The 14,785-nt window shown below is 42.3% G+C and overlaps 1 protein-coding gene across 2 annotated transcripts in view; it reads right to left on the bottom strand.

The window, feature by feature from the left end:
* The window catches only part of NKAIN1 (sodium/potassium transporting ATPase interacting 1), a 45,172-nt gene extending 42,344 nt beyond the window's left edge, over window positions 1-2,828 (bottom strand). For both annotated transcript variants that reach the window (XM_066572519.1, XM_066572526.1), the window contains exon 1: window positions 2,532-2,828. In XM_066572519.1, coding sequence (XP_066428616.1) covers window positions 2,532-2,585 — 54 coding nt within the window. In that variant the 5' untranslated portion in view covers window positions 2,586-2,828. The remainder of the gene's footprint in view (window positions 1-2,531) is intronic.
* Window positions 2,829-14,785: the final 11,957 nt, after the last annotated feature.

The following is a 14,785-nucleotide window of genomic DNA, read 5'->3' on the forward strand; positions in this document are numbered from 1 at the left end:
GCTCAGAAATGTCACTCCCCAGCCGCTGGCTCCATTCTGCGCATCGCCGGCTGCCCGGCAGATCACAGAGCTGGAGCCGCGGGAGCAGGTAAGTACTGTGTTGGTTCCTGCAGGGGCAACGGTCGGGTCCCGCTGCGAGAATTCTCACAGCGGGATACGACCCGGCGGTCTGCAGGCAGCCTTACAATCGTCCCTTTTAAGGTCACCATAAGCCTGATGCGGCCCTCGGTGAAAATGAGTTTGACACCCCTGGCTTAGATAGTTGGAAAACTTCAAAATATTCTAAAACCAGCCCTAAAGCTGTCACCAGTGGAAAGAGCTAGTTACATACTAGGCCAAAACTAATGTTGAGTTCACATTATGATTTTGGATTAATACCACTAATAGGCATGTCATTAATTTTGGTGGGTCCTAACATTTTCAGGAAGGCTTCAATGTGTAAGTAGGTGCCGCTGTCACCACTGTTGGCCAGCACAAGTGTTCCTCCCTTTTTAAAGAGAGCCTCACATACTGTACATTCAGCTCTGCAGGCATCAAGCTGTAGAGTAAGAAGAGCTGCGCAGATTGATTTACAATTTTGTTGTTAAAGATTCAGTATAATTTAAATTCCTGTTCTTTCTATTGGTCCTATCAGTGATTGACAGCCATCTATGTATATATACTGATACAAAGAAAACTGTCAATCACTGATAGGACCGCCTACTAGACTCCTAAGGATAGACAGAGCAAGGATGGAATGAAGAAATTACAAGTTTTACTGAACCCTTTCCCTCAAAACTATATAATAATCTGCTCATCTCCTTCTGCTCTACTGTATAGCATGCGGTCTGCAGATCAGACCTCATGTTCAATGTGACAGGTTCACTTTCAGTGGCATTAGAGGTGTTTGTGTCGCTCGCTCTAGTTTCCTTAGAAAATATGATGCACTTACCTCATAAAGAAGCTCTTTTCTGAATAAAATCCAATGTCTCAGTACTGTAAGGCAACTATTATAACCCAAGCTACAAATAGTTGCAGTTTTTAAATGTTTTGAGCGATATACCACTAAGGCCTTGAAGCTACCACAACTTCTACCACATGTCTCTGTACTGCCTAGAAGACATCATCTAACACTGAGAAAAATTATTCAACACATATTACATGTACCAATAAGGCTGAATCAACTTGGAGAAACAAACATGTTGTCCCACACGTGGTGATATCTTCAAACTACTGATGTGGTTGTCTAGTTCTGGCCCTCAAATTTCACTGAAACCCAACAAATATGGTAGAGAAGAAGATGCCTGGTTGATAAAAAGCCATTTTTGCTAGAATCAAACAGAAAACACATTGGCTAAAGCTACTGACCACCACTATCGCCTTATTTGAGGAGGGTTTTATCTTACCAGATGGAGAAATTTTTGTAAAATTGTTCACATCTGAATAAAATATCCATTTGTAAATGACTGACCCAGATAATTGTCTGACCAAGATGTCCATCTACCTGAGACAGTGGTGTAGCTAAAGGTGTGCTGGAGGGGCATGTGCCCTGAGTGCCAGGAGGGGCACCAACAAGTCAACAGCGAACATAGTGAAGGAAAGCTTAGCTACCACTCTGACCATGAGGCAATGTCTTAATTTGTAAATCTAAATACCAGTAACTAGAATATGGTAGGTTGCCTAACATGGATAATGAAGCACTTAACTCTGTGCATCCCATTTTAACTAAAATCTAGAACCAAATTATCTGCCCTTATTTGTCAATTCACAAAACAGGAAATCTCTCACGATTCATATTTATAACCTGCAGATATATCCTTATACATTATCTGTAATGGTTCCATTAATACTCTCTGCATTAAAAATCATAGAAAAGTGTACACAGGCAAATTAGGAGATACAGTAAGAACAGTGCACATTCAGAGGGGGGCGGGGTGGGGGATGAGGGTTCTACTTCATGACAAATGTCACTGCATAAAACTCAGTCTGAATAAATATCCAAAGTTAACATATTGGGGCAGGAGTGTTAGATGGCGTCAGTCAGGAGTCACTATTGTGTTATATGTAGAAATATTGTATATGATGTATGCAGGCTAAATTCTTTTTATTGGTTAAACATATGAATTTCAGTGTGTGAAACAACTGGATTGAGTGCCGGAGCTTTGCAGTAGGAAAACTGATATATTTTCAGCACACATGTAAATGCTGCACGGTCTGAAGACAGATGTATTTTCGTATTTACAGATGCTTCGTGTTACACGTGCCAATGGAATTCATGGGCATTGAAAATGTAAGTATTTTTTGAATGTATCTAAAATTATCTTAATATCAATATGTGCCTAGGTGTCCATAATGCAAATGTGATGATTTACAGAAAGTCGAAGACTGTACAGGATTAACTAGAAGTGCTTGCAATCTTACATGGGAATATGGATATAATGGGATGATGTGAAGTCATTTGGATAGCATAATTAGTGTAAATTCAGGAATGATGTCTTAAGCTTGTTAAAATTTCCCAGAATCCCATCAAACCGGGTATTGTTTTAACTCACCAGCTGCAGGCAGCAGATCCCAACCAAGGTACATCTCCCAGTGCATTTGCCCATAGTGGACAGCTTGTAATCCTACAAACAGCAGGCTTTGGTGTAGACAATCCCGATCTGATAAGGTAATCCTACAAATGTCAGCTCCTCAGCCTAGGATATTCTGCATTTTCCCTGTAAAGAAAAGGCCTGATGGCTTACAGGACCATGTTTAGCAATGCCACCCTACAAATCTACATGCTATATAGGAGAGGAGGAGCAATCAACCTTATGTCCTCTTTGTGTTGGTCTATTGTGTGTTTTGTGTATAAGAGGGGGGAGGATAGGAGTGGCAGGCAGAGAGGACAAGCCACACACCCACCCACCCTATAAGGATTCACCCTCCCCTCCTCTTGGATAGTAGGGAGCATGCTATTCACTCCTTCCTGGCCAGTCCTTGGGTGTGGAGAGAGGAGGAGGAGGTAAACGACAGCCAGAGAGGGGGGCGCAGACCAGAAAACACCATTTGCCACCCCCCTTTTTAATACCCACCAGAGAACGAGTGCCAGCTGCAAAAGCTCTTTTGTTACATTGCAGAAGAAAAGCAGATCCGTTCAGTGCATTGAGTGCAGCATTATTTGGCACATGAGTATTGGTTCTTCACCTCTCCCAAATTCACATCAGCATCACATCTGATAATCTGACCTCCGAGCATATGATGTATTCACGGCTTTGTTCTGTACCATACAAGTGGCTCAGTAACCCCTGGCCTTTTTTCACTAGGCTTTTCTGTCATTTGCTCAGTTTAGTTTATCATTCTCTCTTCCTTTTATCAGAAAGAATGGGCAGTTATTTTCAGACGATGAACTGAGACTTTTTACTCTTCCCCCCTTCACCTTTTACCAGTTCTATGGTGGATATAAAAAGTCTGCACCCCCCTGTTAAAATGCCAGGTCTCTGTCACATTAAAAATTCCAACAAAGATGAATCATTTCAGATTTATTTCCACCTTCAATGTGACCCGTTATCTGTACAATTCCCTTGAAAAACAAGCTGAAATCTTTTAGATGGGTGTCACACGGGTGTATTTGCACAGCATTTTGCATACACAGTGAATAGAACCCATTAAGCTCAATGGGTTCGTTTAAATGAACGTATTTTGCACATGTGAAAAAAATATGCAGCATGCTCTATTTTCCTGCAAAGGGATAGAGCACATAGAAGAAATTTCACTAATTGCCCATTTCAATGAATGGGAGTATGGTTGAATGTTTTTTGCGTGCACAAGCAGTACACTAAAACACGGAAGTGCTTGCACAAATACACAACACTTATTGTGTGAATATGCAGCCCAAATGTGTGCATAAATGTGCTTACACCCGTGTGACACCGGGCTTAGGCCGGGCTCAGATGAGCAGTTCAGATTCCGCTTGGGGGGGCCCACAGCAGGTTTCGTACCTCCATTAACTGTACTGCGGATGATCACAGAGGCTCGCAGGAGGTCATGCACATTACAGGGGTTTTTTTCTGTTGATTTGTATGTCCCGCACTGTCCCTCAGCAATGACATGGGTACCCACAGCCCATACGCATTAATAATTGTGTATGGGCATAAGGTGCACACCTCCATTGAAATCAATGGAGGCTGTCCGCACAAATTCCGCTGTTATGAAATTTCTTTCGCTTACGGAATAAGCTAAAAAGCTGAAGGTGAAGAGGAATTTCACTTTACAACACAACAATGACCCACAGCATACCTCCAAATCAAAGAAAGAATGGCTTCATCAGAAGAAGATCAATGGTTTGGAATAGCCCAGCCAGAGCTCAGATCTGAATCCCATTGAAAATCTGTAGGTTGACCTGAAGAGGGCGCTACACACAAGATGCCCTCGTAATGTGACAGATTTGGAGCACTTTTGCAAGGTAGAGTGGGCAAAGATTGCCAAGTCAAAATGCGCTATGCAGATAGGAATCAACCCTAAAAGATTGAATGCTGGTATAAAGTCAAAGGGCACATCAATAGAGTATTAGTTTTAGGGTGTGGTTGCATAAATATGCACACTGTGTTTATTTATGCCACCACATTATTTTAGTTTTCTCTTTTTCCAGCCTAAAAGATTTGAGTTTGCTTTTTAATACAATTGTACAGATGGGTGGACGGTGGAAATAAATCTGAGATGATTCATCTTTGTTGGATTCTTAACATGGCAAAAATATGGCAACAGGGGTGTGTAGACTTTTTATATCCACTGTGTGTCTGCTCTTGGCCACAGCTGTTGTGTTCAGGGGTAGATGTCCCCTATTTTTATGTGCCTCACTGGACTTTTTCCAAACATGTAATATTAGATATATGGGACCAGATTGAACACATAACACTGATTTTTAATTATTGCAGCATTTAACAGTATTACAAATAGAATGAATACCTGAAACTAGATGCGTCCTATACCTGCTATCAGACTTTGTACAGGCTCACCCGAGCATAATTTAATAGCGTACTACGCACGCAATGTACACGCACATAATACGCGGTGAATGAAATCAAAGAACGTACATTGATTTTCATTGATCTATTCACACTTGCTTATATTCACTGCTTATAATAAGGGCTTATTTAGATGACTGTATATCGGCTGGGTTTTCACGCTGAGCCGATATACGGTGTCCTTGTCTGCAGGGGGAGGAGGATGGAAGAGCCAGGAGCAGGAACTGAGCTCCCGCCCCTCGCCACTATTTGCAATGGGAGGGGTGGGACGGGGGCGGAGCTAGTTGATTTCTGCTCGTGTGCAGGAAAAATCATTTTTCAATAGCATTTTATGGGCGGTATTTGCAGAATCTGGAAGCAGACACCTGCTCCGGATTCCGCAATGCAAATCCGGCCGTGTGCAGCTGGCCTAAGGGCTCAGTCAGACGGGCGTTTTTTGCGTTAGCGATCCGTATCTATTAGAACCAATGCTTTTCAATGGCAGTGGTCACATGTATGATTTTTACCTGCGCACAAAAATTTGCACCGGTAAAAATAGGACAACGGATTTTAGAACACAAGTAACTGCAGCATTCTGGATTTTCTGGATGTGCAACCCCTGGATGCGGTCACATCCAGGGGTTTCACATTGTGGTCAACGGCCCCATTGACAACATACAGAAAAAATAAAACATATATATACTCACCTCTCCGCAGCTGCCGGGGCTCAGGAGCGTCCAGCCGCATCTTCTCCCTGAACTGCTCTGAATCTCTTTCAGCAGGCGGGGATTTAAGATCTGAGCGCTCAGCCAATCACAAGCAGCCCTCAGCTATTCAATGATCACAGCGCTCAGCCAATCGCAGGCAGCACTGGGCCATTAATTGAATTCAATGAATGGCCGAGTGCTGTCTGTTATTGGCTGAATGCTCAGCCAATCAGATACAGATCTTTCAGCAGGTGGGAATTTTAAATCCCCACCTGCTATAAAAGATTCAGAGCAGTTCAGGAAGAAGACGCTACTGTGCAGGACTGTTTTGTCACCAGAGCCCAAGAAGTTTTGCGTGAACTCTACATAAACATTTTTATGTATTATCAAAGAGGTAAGTAATTTCTATGTCTATTATAAGTATTATGTACACAATCTGTGTAAGGTGTATTATGTAATTTACAGGAAGCCTAAATGTTGATGATGACCTGCCAAATGGTCTAAATTGGCTTCTGCCTCATTGGGGGGTTGCCTTCCTTTGGATCAACAAGGGGGGTGGAAACAGGTAGAACTACATGGATAGATCTCCTTTCGGCCTAACATACTATGTTAAAAAGGTCTCGCATTGACTTGCAGGAATGCTGCCTTCCAATAGGCGGCACTGTAGATGTATCTTCCCATTCACAGACCAACAAAGTCCACTATCTAGTTCTAGCTACTTAAATCTGGTAAGGTTTCAAAAAATCTCAGAATTGTAGGAAAGATAACTTATGCAGGAGAAAGCAGGCTAACCCTTCTGAGGAGAGAAGACAGAATCAACCTGTTTCGTGCATCTACATTGTAAAAAAAATCTTAGAATCAAGTGAAAATTTATAGGTGTATGAGATTGATAAAAGTAAGTGATTATACTATCAGAACAAAAGGATAATTTATTGAGGAAAACTGAACACTTGAAGGGAAACTTTAGTACTCTGAGCCTCTTGGAAGCCCTGCACATGTGGCTGCAGGATGTCCTGAACATATCGCTGAGCTGTCATTGTCCCTCGTGTCACTAGTAGGGGTGAACGACTGTCATATGTGATGGTCCCCAGACCATCACACCAGTAGTGGGGGGCAGGATTAGGGCGCTCACTCTCAGGTCTAAAGACATGAACACGGCCCTTGTTAATGGCAAAACTAAACCAGGACTTGCTGCTGAAGACAACCTGTTTCCACTCCGAAGCAGACCAGTTTTTTTCGTTCACAACATCACTGTAAACGGAGGTGAAGGTGGGTGGGTATGAAGGGCAGTATATGTAATGGGCACCGTGAGACCAAATGTCCTTCAGCCAACCTGCAAATGGTCCTGACAGAAACAGGGGCCTGTAACGATGGTGCCACCTGTCTCTGGATGGCGGACAATGTATTAGTTGGAGCTGCTTGTGCTTGTTGGACGATCAGACAATCCTCTATACCAATGGTTCCCAAACTTTTTCAGTAATAGCATCCCCCACAGTGGCCCAAGTAGTAATAGTGACCCCCATAGTGGCCTCAGTAGTAATAGCGACCCCCACAGTGACCTCAGTAGTAATAGTGACCCTCCACAGTAGCCTCAGTAGTAATAGCATCCCCCATAGTTGCCCCAGTAGTAATAGTGACCCCCCACAGTGGCCCTAGTAGTAATAGTGACCCCCAGAGTGGCCTCAGTAGTAATGGTGACCCCAATAGTAGCTCCAGTAGTAATAAGGATCCCTATTGCGGCCCCAGTAGTAATAGTGTCCCCCACAGTGGCCTCAGTAGTAATAGTGACCCCTACAGTGGTCTCAGTAGTAATGGTGACCCCAATAGTAGCTCCAGTAGTAATAAGGATCCCTATTGCGGCCCCAGTAGTAATAGTGTCCCCCACAGTGGCCTCAGTAGTAATAGTGACCCCCACAGTGGTCTCAGTAGTAAAAGTGACCCCCACAGTGGCCTCAATAGTAATAGCATCCCCCACAGTGGCCCTAGTAGTAATAGTAACCCCAACAATGGCCTCAGTAGTAATAGTGACCCCAACAGTGGCCCCAGTAGTAATAGTGACCCCCCATAGTGGCCTCAGTAGTAATAGTGTTCCCCACAGTGGCCTCAGTAGTAATATAACCCCACATAAGCCCCAGTTTGGGAACCGCTGCTCCATACAGGTCAATGGTATTCTGAGCCCAGTCCCCTTGTGTGCATGCCCTCACACATCCACTGGTCCTAACACCTCCTAACAGTCTGGTTAGAACGACCCAGGTGGGGAGAAATTCATCAATATCATCAATCTTCTCGCATTCCAATAATGTGCCTCCTCTCAAACTCTGTTAACTGGGCAAAATCTCTTCATTTGCATCGTAGAGGTATGTCTAGTGGCCAACACACTCTATACAGGTAGAAGAAAGAGGTTCACTATACACAAGTAGCCTCTGAAAGCCTTCTTATGGGCCAAGGGTGGAACCACTTTTAGGGCCTCAGGTGGCAAGACTGTTCATTTAATTACACCACAACTCTAATGATTTGTGTCAGAACACAAACCCGGGACCTCTTGTGCTCCAGTCAGTAGCTCTCTCCACGATTTTAATAGTTAATTGCTGAAACCCAGCTTTGTTCTCTGTTTCCTTGCTCTCCCTGTTCTGGCTCCACCCTGCTACTAATTAGGACTTCCTATAAAAGCCTGAAGGTGCCTCAGATCCAGTGCATGATTATTGTGATCCACCACCTTGATCAAACTCCTCTCCTCCTGCTCATCTGCAATTGTACCGATACCTACTGCTGCAGGACCTCTCCATTTGACTATGTTCCCATCTCATCCCATTGTATGGCATCCCGAGACTTCCCAATAACGACTCCCTTGACTATCTTGACTACTCTCCAGTGACCAGCATGGCTACTACACCTGCAGCTCCAATCAGCATTGGTAGGACTTAACAATTTGCATCTAACTGCATGCCGAGTTTTGTATTCCCCTTCTAGTGAGTATGTATAAAAGAGTTCAGTTGATAGGACATTATAACAACATACAAGTTCATAAGTAACACTATTAGGACCACATGCAATGGCCTGACTGACAGCCCATGCATGATATCTCCCTTCCTTAGTCACTAGAATGATGTTTTTATATGTGGTCTGCCCTAGCAAATCTATTTTTGGGCAACATTGGGGTAGAATATCAACAATATTTTAAATACAACATATACTGTATCTAATACTGAATACAGTATTAAGCTACATTCACATGACAGTATTCTGGTCAGTATTTTGTGTAACCCTGTTTGGGGGAGGGCATACATAGTGATCCTTACCAACAGGCCCTGGCGCTAACCCGTATGGCGAATGGAGACCTGTCCCCTTCACTAATTAGAAGAATGGGTGTAATAATGAGTTTTCTCTAGTCAGTGCCTCCACTCAGGATTGAGCCTTAGACTAACAAGAGTCTCTTCCTAAGAATTACCTAGGCATTTATATAAACAGGCATATATTTGTGAATCCAACTTATTCAATATAAATGACTGTACAGAGATAACAGTAAAGAATATCATACTTTATAAAACAGCAGTTAAAGATACAATTGATGCATGCGTATGTTACAATGGATGATATATATCACGTAATATGTAGTTCCAAATAGTCCTGATTAAATGTTGACTATATACCCGGGTATATGCATATACAGGTGTGCATGGAGTCCAATGCACGATACCTCAGACGTCAGAAGGATGAAGAGTTACGAGGCAGGGACCCATGTAGCAGATGCAGGATTCCACAGCAGGATGAACCGCACTCCAATGCCGATCAGGAGATAGAAGAGGGTGGGAAAGACTAGGAACTTCTGTATCCGATGATCGCCACACAGGAAGCTGGATGATGAAGACAATGCTAACTACGCTATACTATTCCCTCTTCTCTATCTATTCTAACAGTGTGAACGGACCTCAACTCTCCTTATGGGCCAGCGGTCACCTAACCTGACACTGTTTCTAAACTGAACACCAGTCCCTGTCTATAATTCTATCTAGTATAATGATCACACTGAGGCTAGTACATATCCATATATGAGCAACCAGAGCTGCTTAGTAATTAGTAATCACCAAACAACAATGCATAAGGCCGCCTGCAGACGAGCGGAAATCCCGCCGCGGGATTTCCGCCGCTGAAAGTCTGCATAGGAGTGCATTACAATACGCACTCCTATGCAGACGGCCGCGGTTTGGCCGCGCGAAATCTCGCGCGGCAAACAAACCGCGGCATGTTCTAATTTTCTGCGGGGCACGCACTCACCTGGCCGCCGGCTCCGGTCTGCGCATGCGCCGGCTGCGCGGCAGCCGGCACATCAAAGAGCCGGGGCCGCCAGGCGCGGGTGAGTACGCGCTCGTCCCTGCAGGCTCTGGGGTCGGATCGCGCGGCGAGATTTCTCGCTGCCGGATCCGACCCGCTCGTCTGCAGGCGGCCTAGAGCCTAGAGGAATCAAGCAGTAACAGTGATGAGCAGAATTGATATCACCAGCTCGGCACAGGAAACTGAAAGTACTTAAACAGTACAGTAGCTGTTTATTCACTATAGATTAAATTCAGTTCAACTATATAGCTAGTGTGCTGATAGCTGTTACCTACTTGATCCCAGCTAAGGTGAAGCAGCTGTCTGGTATGTTGAGGGAATATCTGACTAGCTGCCCGCAGCAGCTCCCCTCTAGATTCCCATGTGCTGTGGAACTCAATGTCTCAACAACACCTCTCCCCCTCCCACCTTTCCTCATCACTCTTCAGGGATTCAGGACAGAACCAACTTATCCATGAGTGAATCCACTACACATACTTTCAAACCAATATAACAGTGATTTCCTACATTTGCATCAGTGCTTGGAAGCCAAAACCAAAAGTGGAAGCTACTAGAGAAACTATAATGGAAAGATTTACACTTCTCCTATTTACTGGACCCAATCCTGGTTTTGGCTTACAAATAATGACCAAAATACTGTCTTGTCAAAACAGCCTAAGGCCTGTGTCACACAAACATATTTGCGCATGCAATAAGCAGTGATTTCAACCCATTCAATGGGCTTGTTCACATGTGTGTATTTTGCGCGTGAATTTAGTTCGAGCACCAGAATATGCAGCATGCTCTATTTTCATGCTCATTTTTTCCAAGACCAAGAGACTCTCTGGCTCTCTTGGAAAACACTGTTGCTGTTGGCACTAGTATTTCCTGGACAGGTAGTTGAGTACATCTCCACGGCAGTATATTATCTTCGGCATGCTCTCACCTAAAAGGCTATTAGTAGCAGATAACGGATTCATTCTATTGCCCGGAATTACACAGGAACCTTCCTCTGTTAATGGCGGCCTGGTTCCTGTGTGGTTAGTAATTGTAGAACGCACAGTGTCTGAAAAGCCAGCTGTGAACATTTATCAGTTCTTTGAATCACAAACACCATCTGATTTATTTAGCAAAAATTTGTCTGAAAACATGATTTCTGTGATTATTTCACCCACAAAGCTTAGCAAGGTTTAAGTCCATATGTTAGTTATTTTTAAGCAGCTGTCTCCACCAGCATATGTCCAAGATTTCTTATAAGCTGTAACTACTCTCATAAAAATCCCTACTGCAACTTTACAGTGTCCAATAATATTTTATGTGCCAAGTACTGTATAAGAAACAGGAGCAAAGCGCATCATAAGACAGCATTTAGCAATACTTAAGGAGCAACAGCTGTACCCTGAGGAGAATAAGCTCACAATATACACAACAGATCATAGTTTATATAGCAAAAATGGGTCTGCCAACCCAAGACCACTGCCAGGTAAGGGAAATGTCAGCATCGTCAAGATTAATGGATACAATTTGGAGCAACCCTTGTGGATGAATACAGGACTGGAGTAAAGAAGTCAAGGGAAAGTTTTTCTTTAAATCTAGCACATATAACATACTAGCTGATATACCCGGCTTCGCCCGAGTTAATTTGGTATTGGTGTTTATCTGGTGTTCACACGGAAAATCTTATGAAGTCGTGGTTACTTTAGAGATACCGATGAAAAAAATATGTTCACCATTTTGCATTGTTCTTTGCGTTACCCAGGAAACACCACGTGGAGGTAACCATGCAACGTTTCCTTTATATGAAATGACATCAGGAAGTGAGAGAATTAGATTATGTACATAAAATTTGCGCTTAGAATTGAATAATCGAGTTGGGACTTATTAGTTTTTTCTATTTATGACATAATCAAGGCTCGTGCCAAATTTCATGTTTCTATGACATCGGGAAGTGAGAGAATTAGATTACGTACGTAAAATTTGGACGCTAATTCTTTTGCGCTTAGAATTGAAAAATCGAGTTGGGACCCATTAGATTTTCCTAGTTATGACATAATCAATGCTCGTCCAAAATTTCAAGTTTCTATGACATCGGGTAGTGAGAGAATTAGATTACGTACATAAAATTTGGATGTTAATTCTTTTGTGCTTAGAATTGAATAATCGAGTTGGGACCCATTAAATTTTCCTATTTATGACATAATCAATGCTCGTGCCAAATTTCAAGTTTCTATGACATCGGGAAGTGATAGAATTAGATTCTGTACGTAAAATTTGGACGCTAATTCTTTTGCGCTTAGAATTGAATAATTGAGTTGGGACCCATTAGCTTTTCCTATTTATGACATAATCAATGCTCGTGCCAAATTTCTATGACATCGGGAAGTGAGAGAATTAGATTACGTACGTAAAATTTGGACGCTAATTCTTTTGCGCTTAGAATTGAATAATCGAGTTGGGACCCATTAACTTTTCCTAGTTATGACATAATCAATGCTCGTGCCAAATTTCAAGTTTCTATGACATCGGGTAGTTGGAGAATTAGTGGCGAGTGAGTGAGTGAGTGAGTCAGTGAGGCCTTTCGTCTTTATATATGTATATACTAGCTTACCCGTCGCACGTTGCTGCGAAGACAGACAGACAGACATACATTCATTCGTTTTTATATATCTAGATAACAACCAATCACAGCGCAGCTTTCATGTTACCTCAGTGGTATAATATATAACAACCAATCACAGCGCAGCTTTCATGTTACCTTAGCAGTATAAAATATAACAACCAATCACAGCGCAGCTTTCATGTTACCGGAGCAGTAAGAGAAATAACAACCAATCACAGCGCAACTTTTATTCTGCCTCAGCAATATAAAAAATAGCAACCAATCACAGCGCAGCTTTCATGTTACCTCTGCGGTATTATATATAGCAACCAATCACAGCGCAGCTTTCATGTTACCTTAGTGGTATAATATATAACAACTAATCGCAGCACAGCTTTCATGCAACCTCAGTAGTATAAGAAGTAGCCACCAATCACAGCACAGCTTTCATGTTACCTCAGCAGTATAAGAAATAGCAACCAATCACAGCACAGCTTTCCTTTTACCTCAGCATTCTCAATATCCAGCAATTGTCTTGCGAAACGTTCGGCGGATGCATCATTTTGTAGTTGAACACTCATCCTGTTGCTCGTAATGCCTTTTGCTTTCGTGCTTGAGATGGAAATCGAACGATCTTTGTCTGGGGGGCATAACTGTCGACGACGCTCGCACGCGCGCCACCTATCGTAGGATAGTTGTACTATGCCTATAATCTTCCCAGGAGTGTACTCAACAACTTCCCAAAGTCTCATGGCAATTGGATGAATGGTGTAGTAATGCATAAAGGACAGACAGACAGACATACATTCATTTATATATATCAGGAAGTGAGAGAATTAGATTCCGTACGTAAAATTTGGACGCTAATTGTTTTGCGCTTAGAATTGAATAATCGACTTGGGACCCATTAGCTTTTCCTATTTATGACATATTCAATGCCCGTGCCAAATTTCAAGTTTCTATGTGAGAAAATTACATTCCGTACGTAAAATTTGGACGCTAATTCTTTTGCGCATAGAATTGAATAATGGAGTTGGGACCTATTAGCATTTCCTATTTATGACATATTGAATGCCCGTGCAAATTTCAAGTTTGTATGTGAGAAAATTACATTCCGTACGTAAAATTTGGACGCTAATTCTTTGGCGCATAGAATTGAATAATCGAGTTGGGACCCATTAGCGTTTCCTATTTATGACATATTCAATGCCCGTGCCAAATTTCAAGTTTCTATGTGAGAAAATTACATTCCGTACGTAAAATTTGGACGCTAATTCTTTTGCGCATAGAATTGAATAATGGAGTTGGGACCTATTAGCATTTCCTATTTATGACATATTGAATGCCCGTGCAAATTTCAAGTTTGTATGTGAGAAAATTACATTCCGTACGTAAAATTTGGACGCTAATTCTTTGGCGCATAGAATTGAATAATCGAGTTGGGACCCATTAGCTTTTCCTATTTATGACATAATCAATGGTCGTGCCAAATTTCAAGTTTCTATGACATTGGGAAGCGAGAAAATTAGATTCCTTACGTAAAATTTGGACGCTAATTCTTTGGCGCTTAGAATTGAATAATCGAGTTGGGACCCATTACCTTTTCCTATTTATGACAATCAATGGTCGTGCCAAATTTCAAGTTTCTATGACATTGGGAAGCGAGAAAATTAGATTCCTTACGTAAAATTTGGACGCTAATTCTTTGGCGCTTAGAATTGAATAATCGAGTTGGGACCCATTACCTTTTCCTATTTTTGACATAATCAATGCTCGTGCCACATTTTATGTTTCTACAACATCGGGAAGTAAGAGAATTAGTGGCAATGATGGAAATCGAACGATCTACGTGGGGGGTCGTAACTGTCGACGACGCTCGCACGCGCGCCATTTATCGTAGCATAAATGTACTATGCCTATAATCTTCCCAGGAGTGTACTCAACAACTTGCCAAAGTTTCATGGCGATCGGATGAATGGTGTAGTAGCGCATAAAGGACAGACAGACAGACAGACACGCAGACATACATTCAATTTTATATATATAGATATATATAGATTTTACGCTTGTAAATGCCCCTTCTTAAGATACTGGGGTAGGCAAGATTTATAAATTAGAAATCGGTCACATTGCAAGTTATAAAAGTTGGAAAAAGAGGAAAGGGATATTAGGGAAAACAGTCCAAGCAGCATCTCATAAGTGCA

This window comes from Eleutherodactylus coqui, chromosome 1, assembly GCF_035609145.1.
Source record: "Eleutherodactylus coqui strain aEleCoq1 chromosome 1, aEleCoq1.hap1, whole genome shotgun sequence".
Lineage (NCBI taxonomy): Eukaryota > Metazoa > Chordata > Amphibia > Anura > Eleutherodactylidae > Eleutherodactylus > Eleutherodactylus coqui.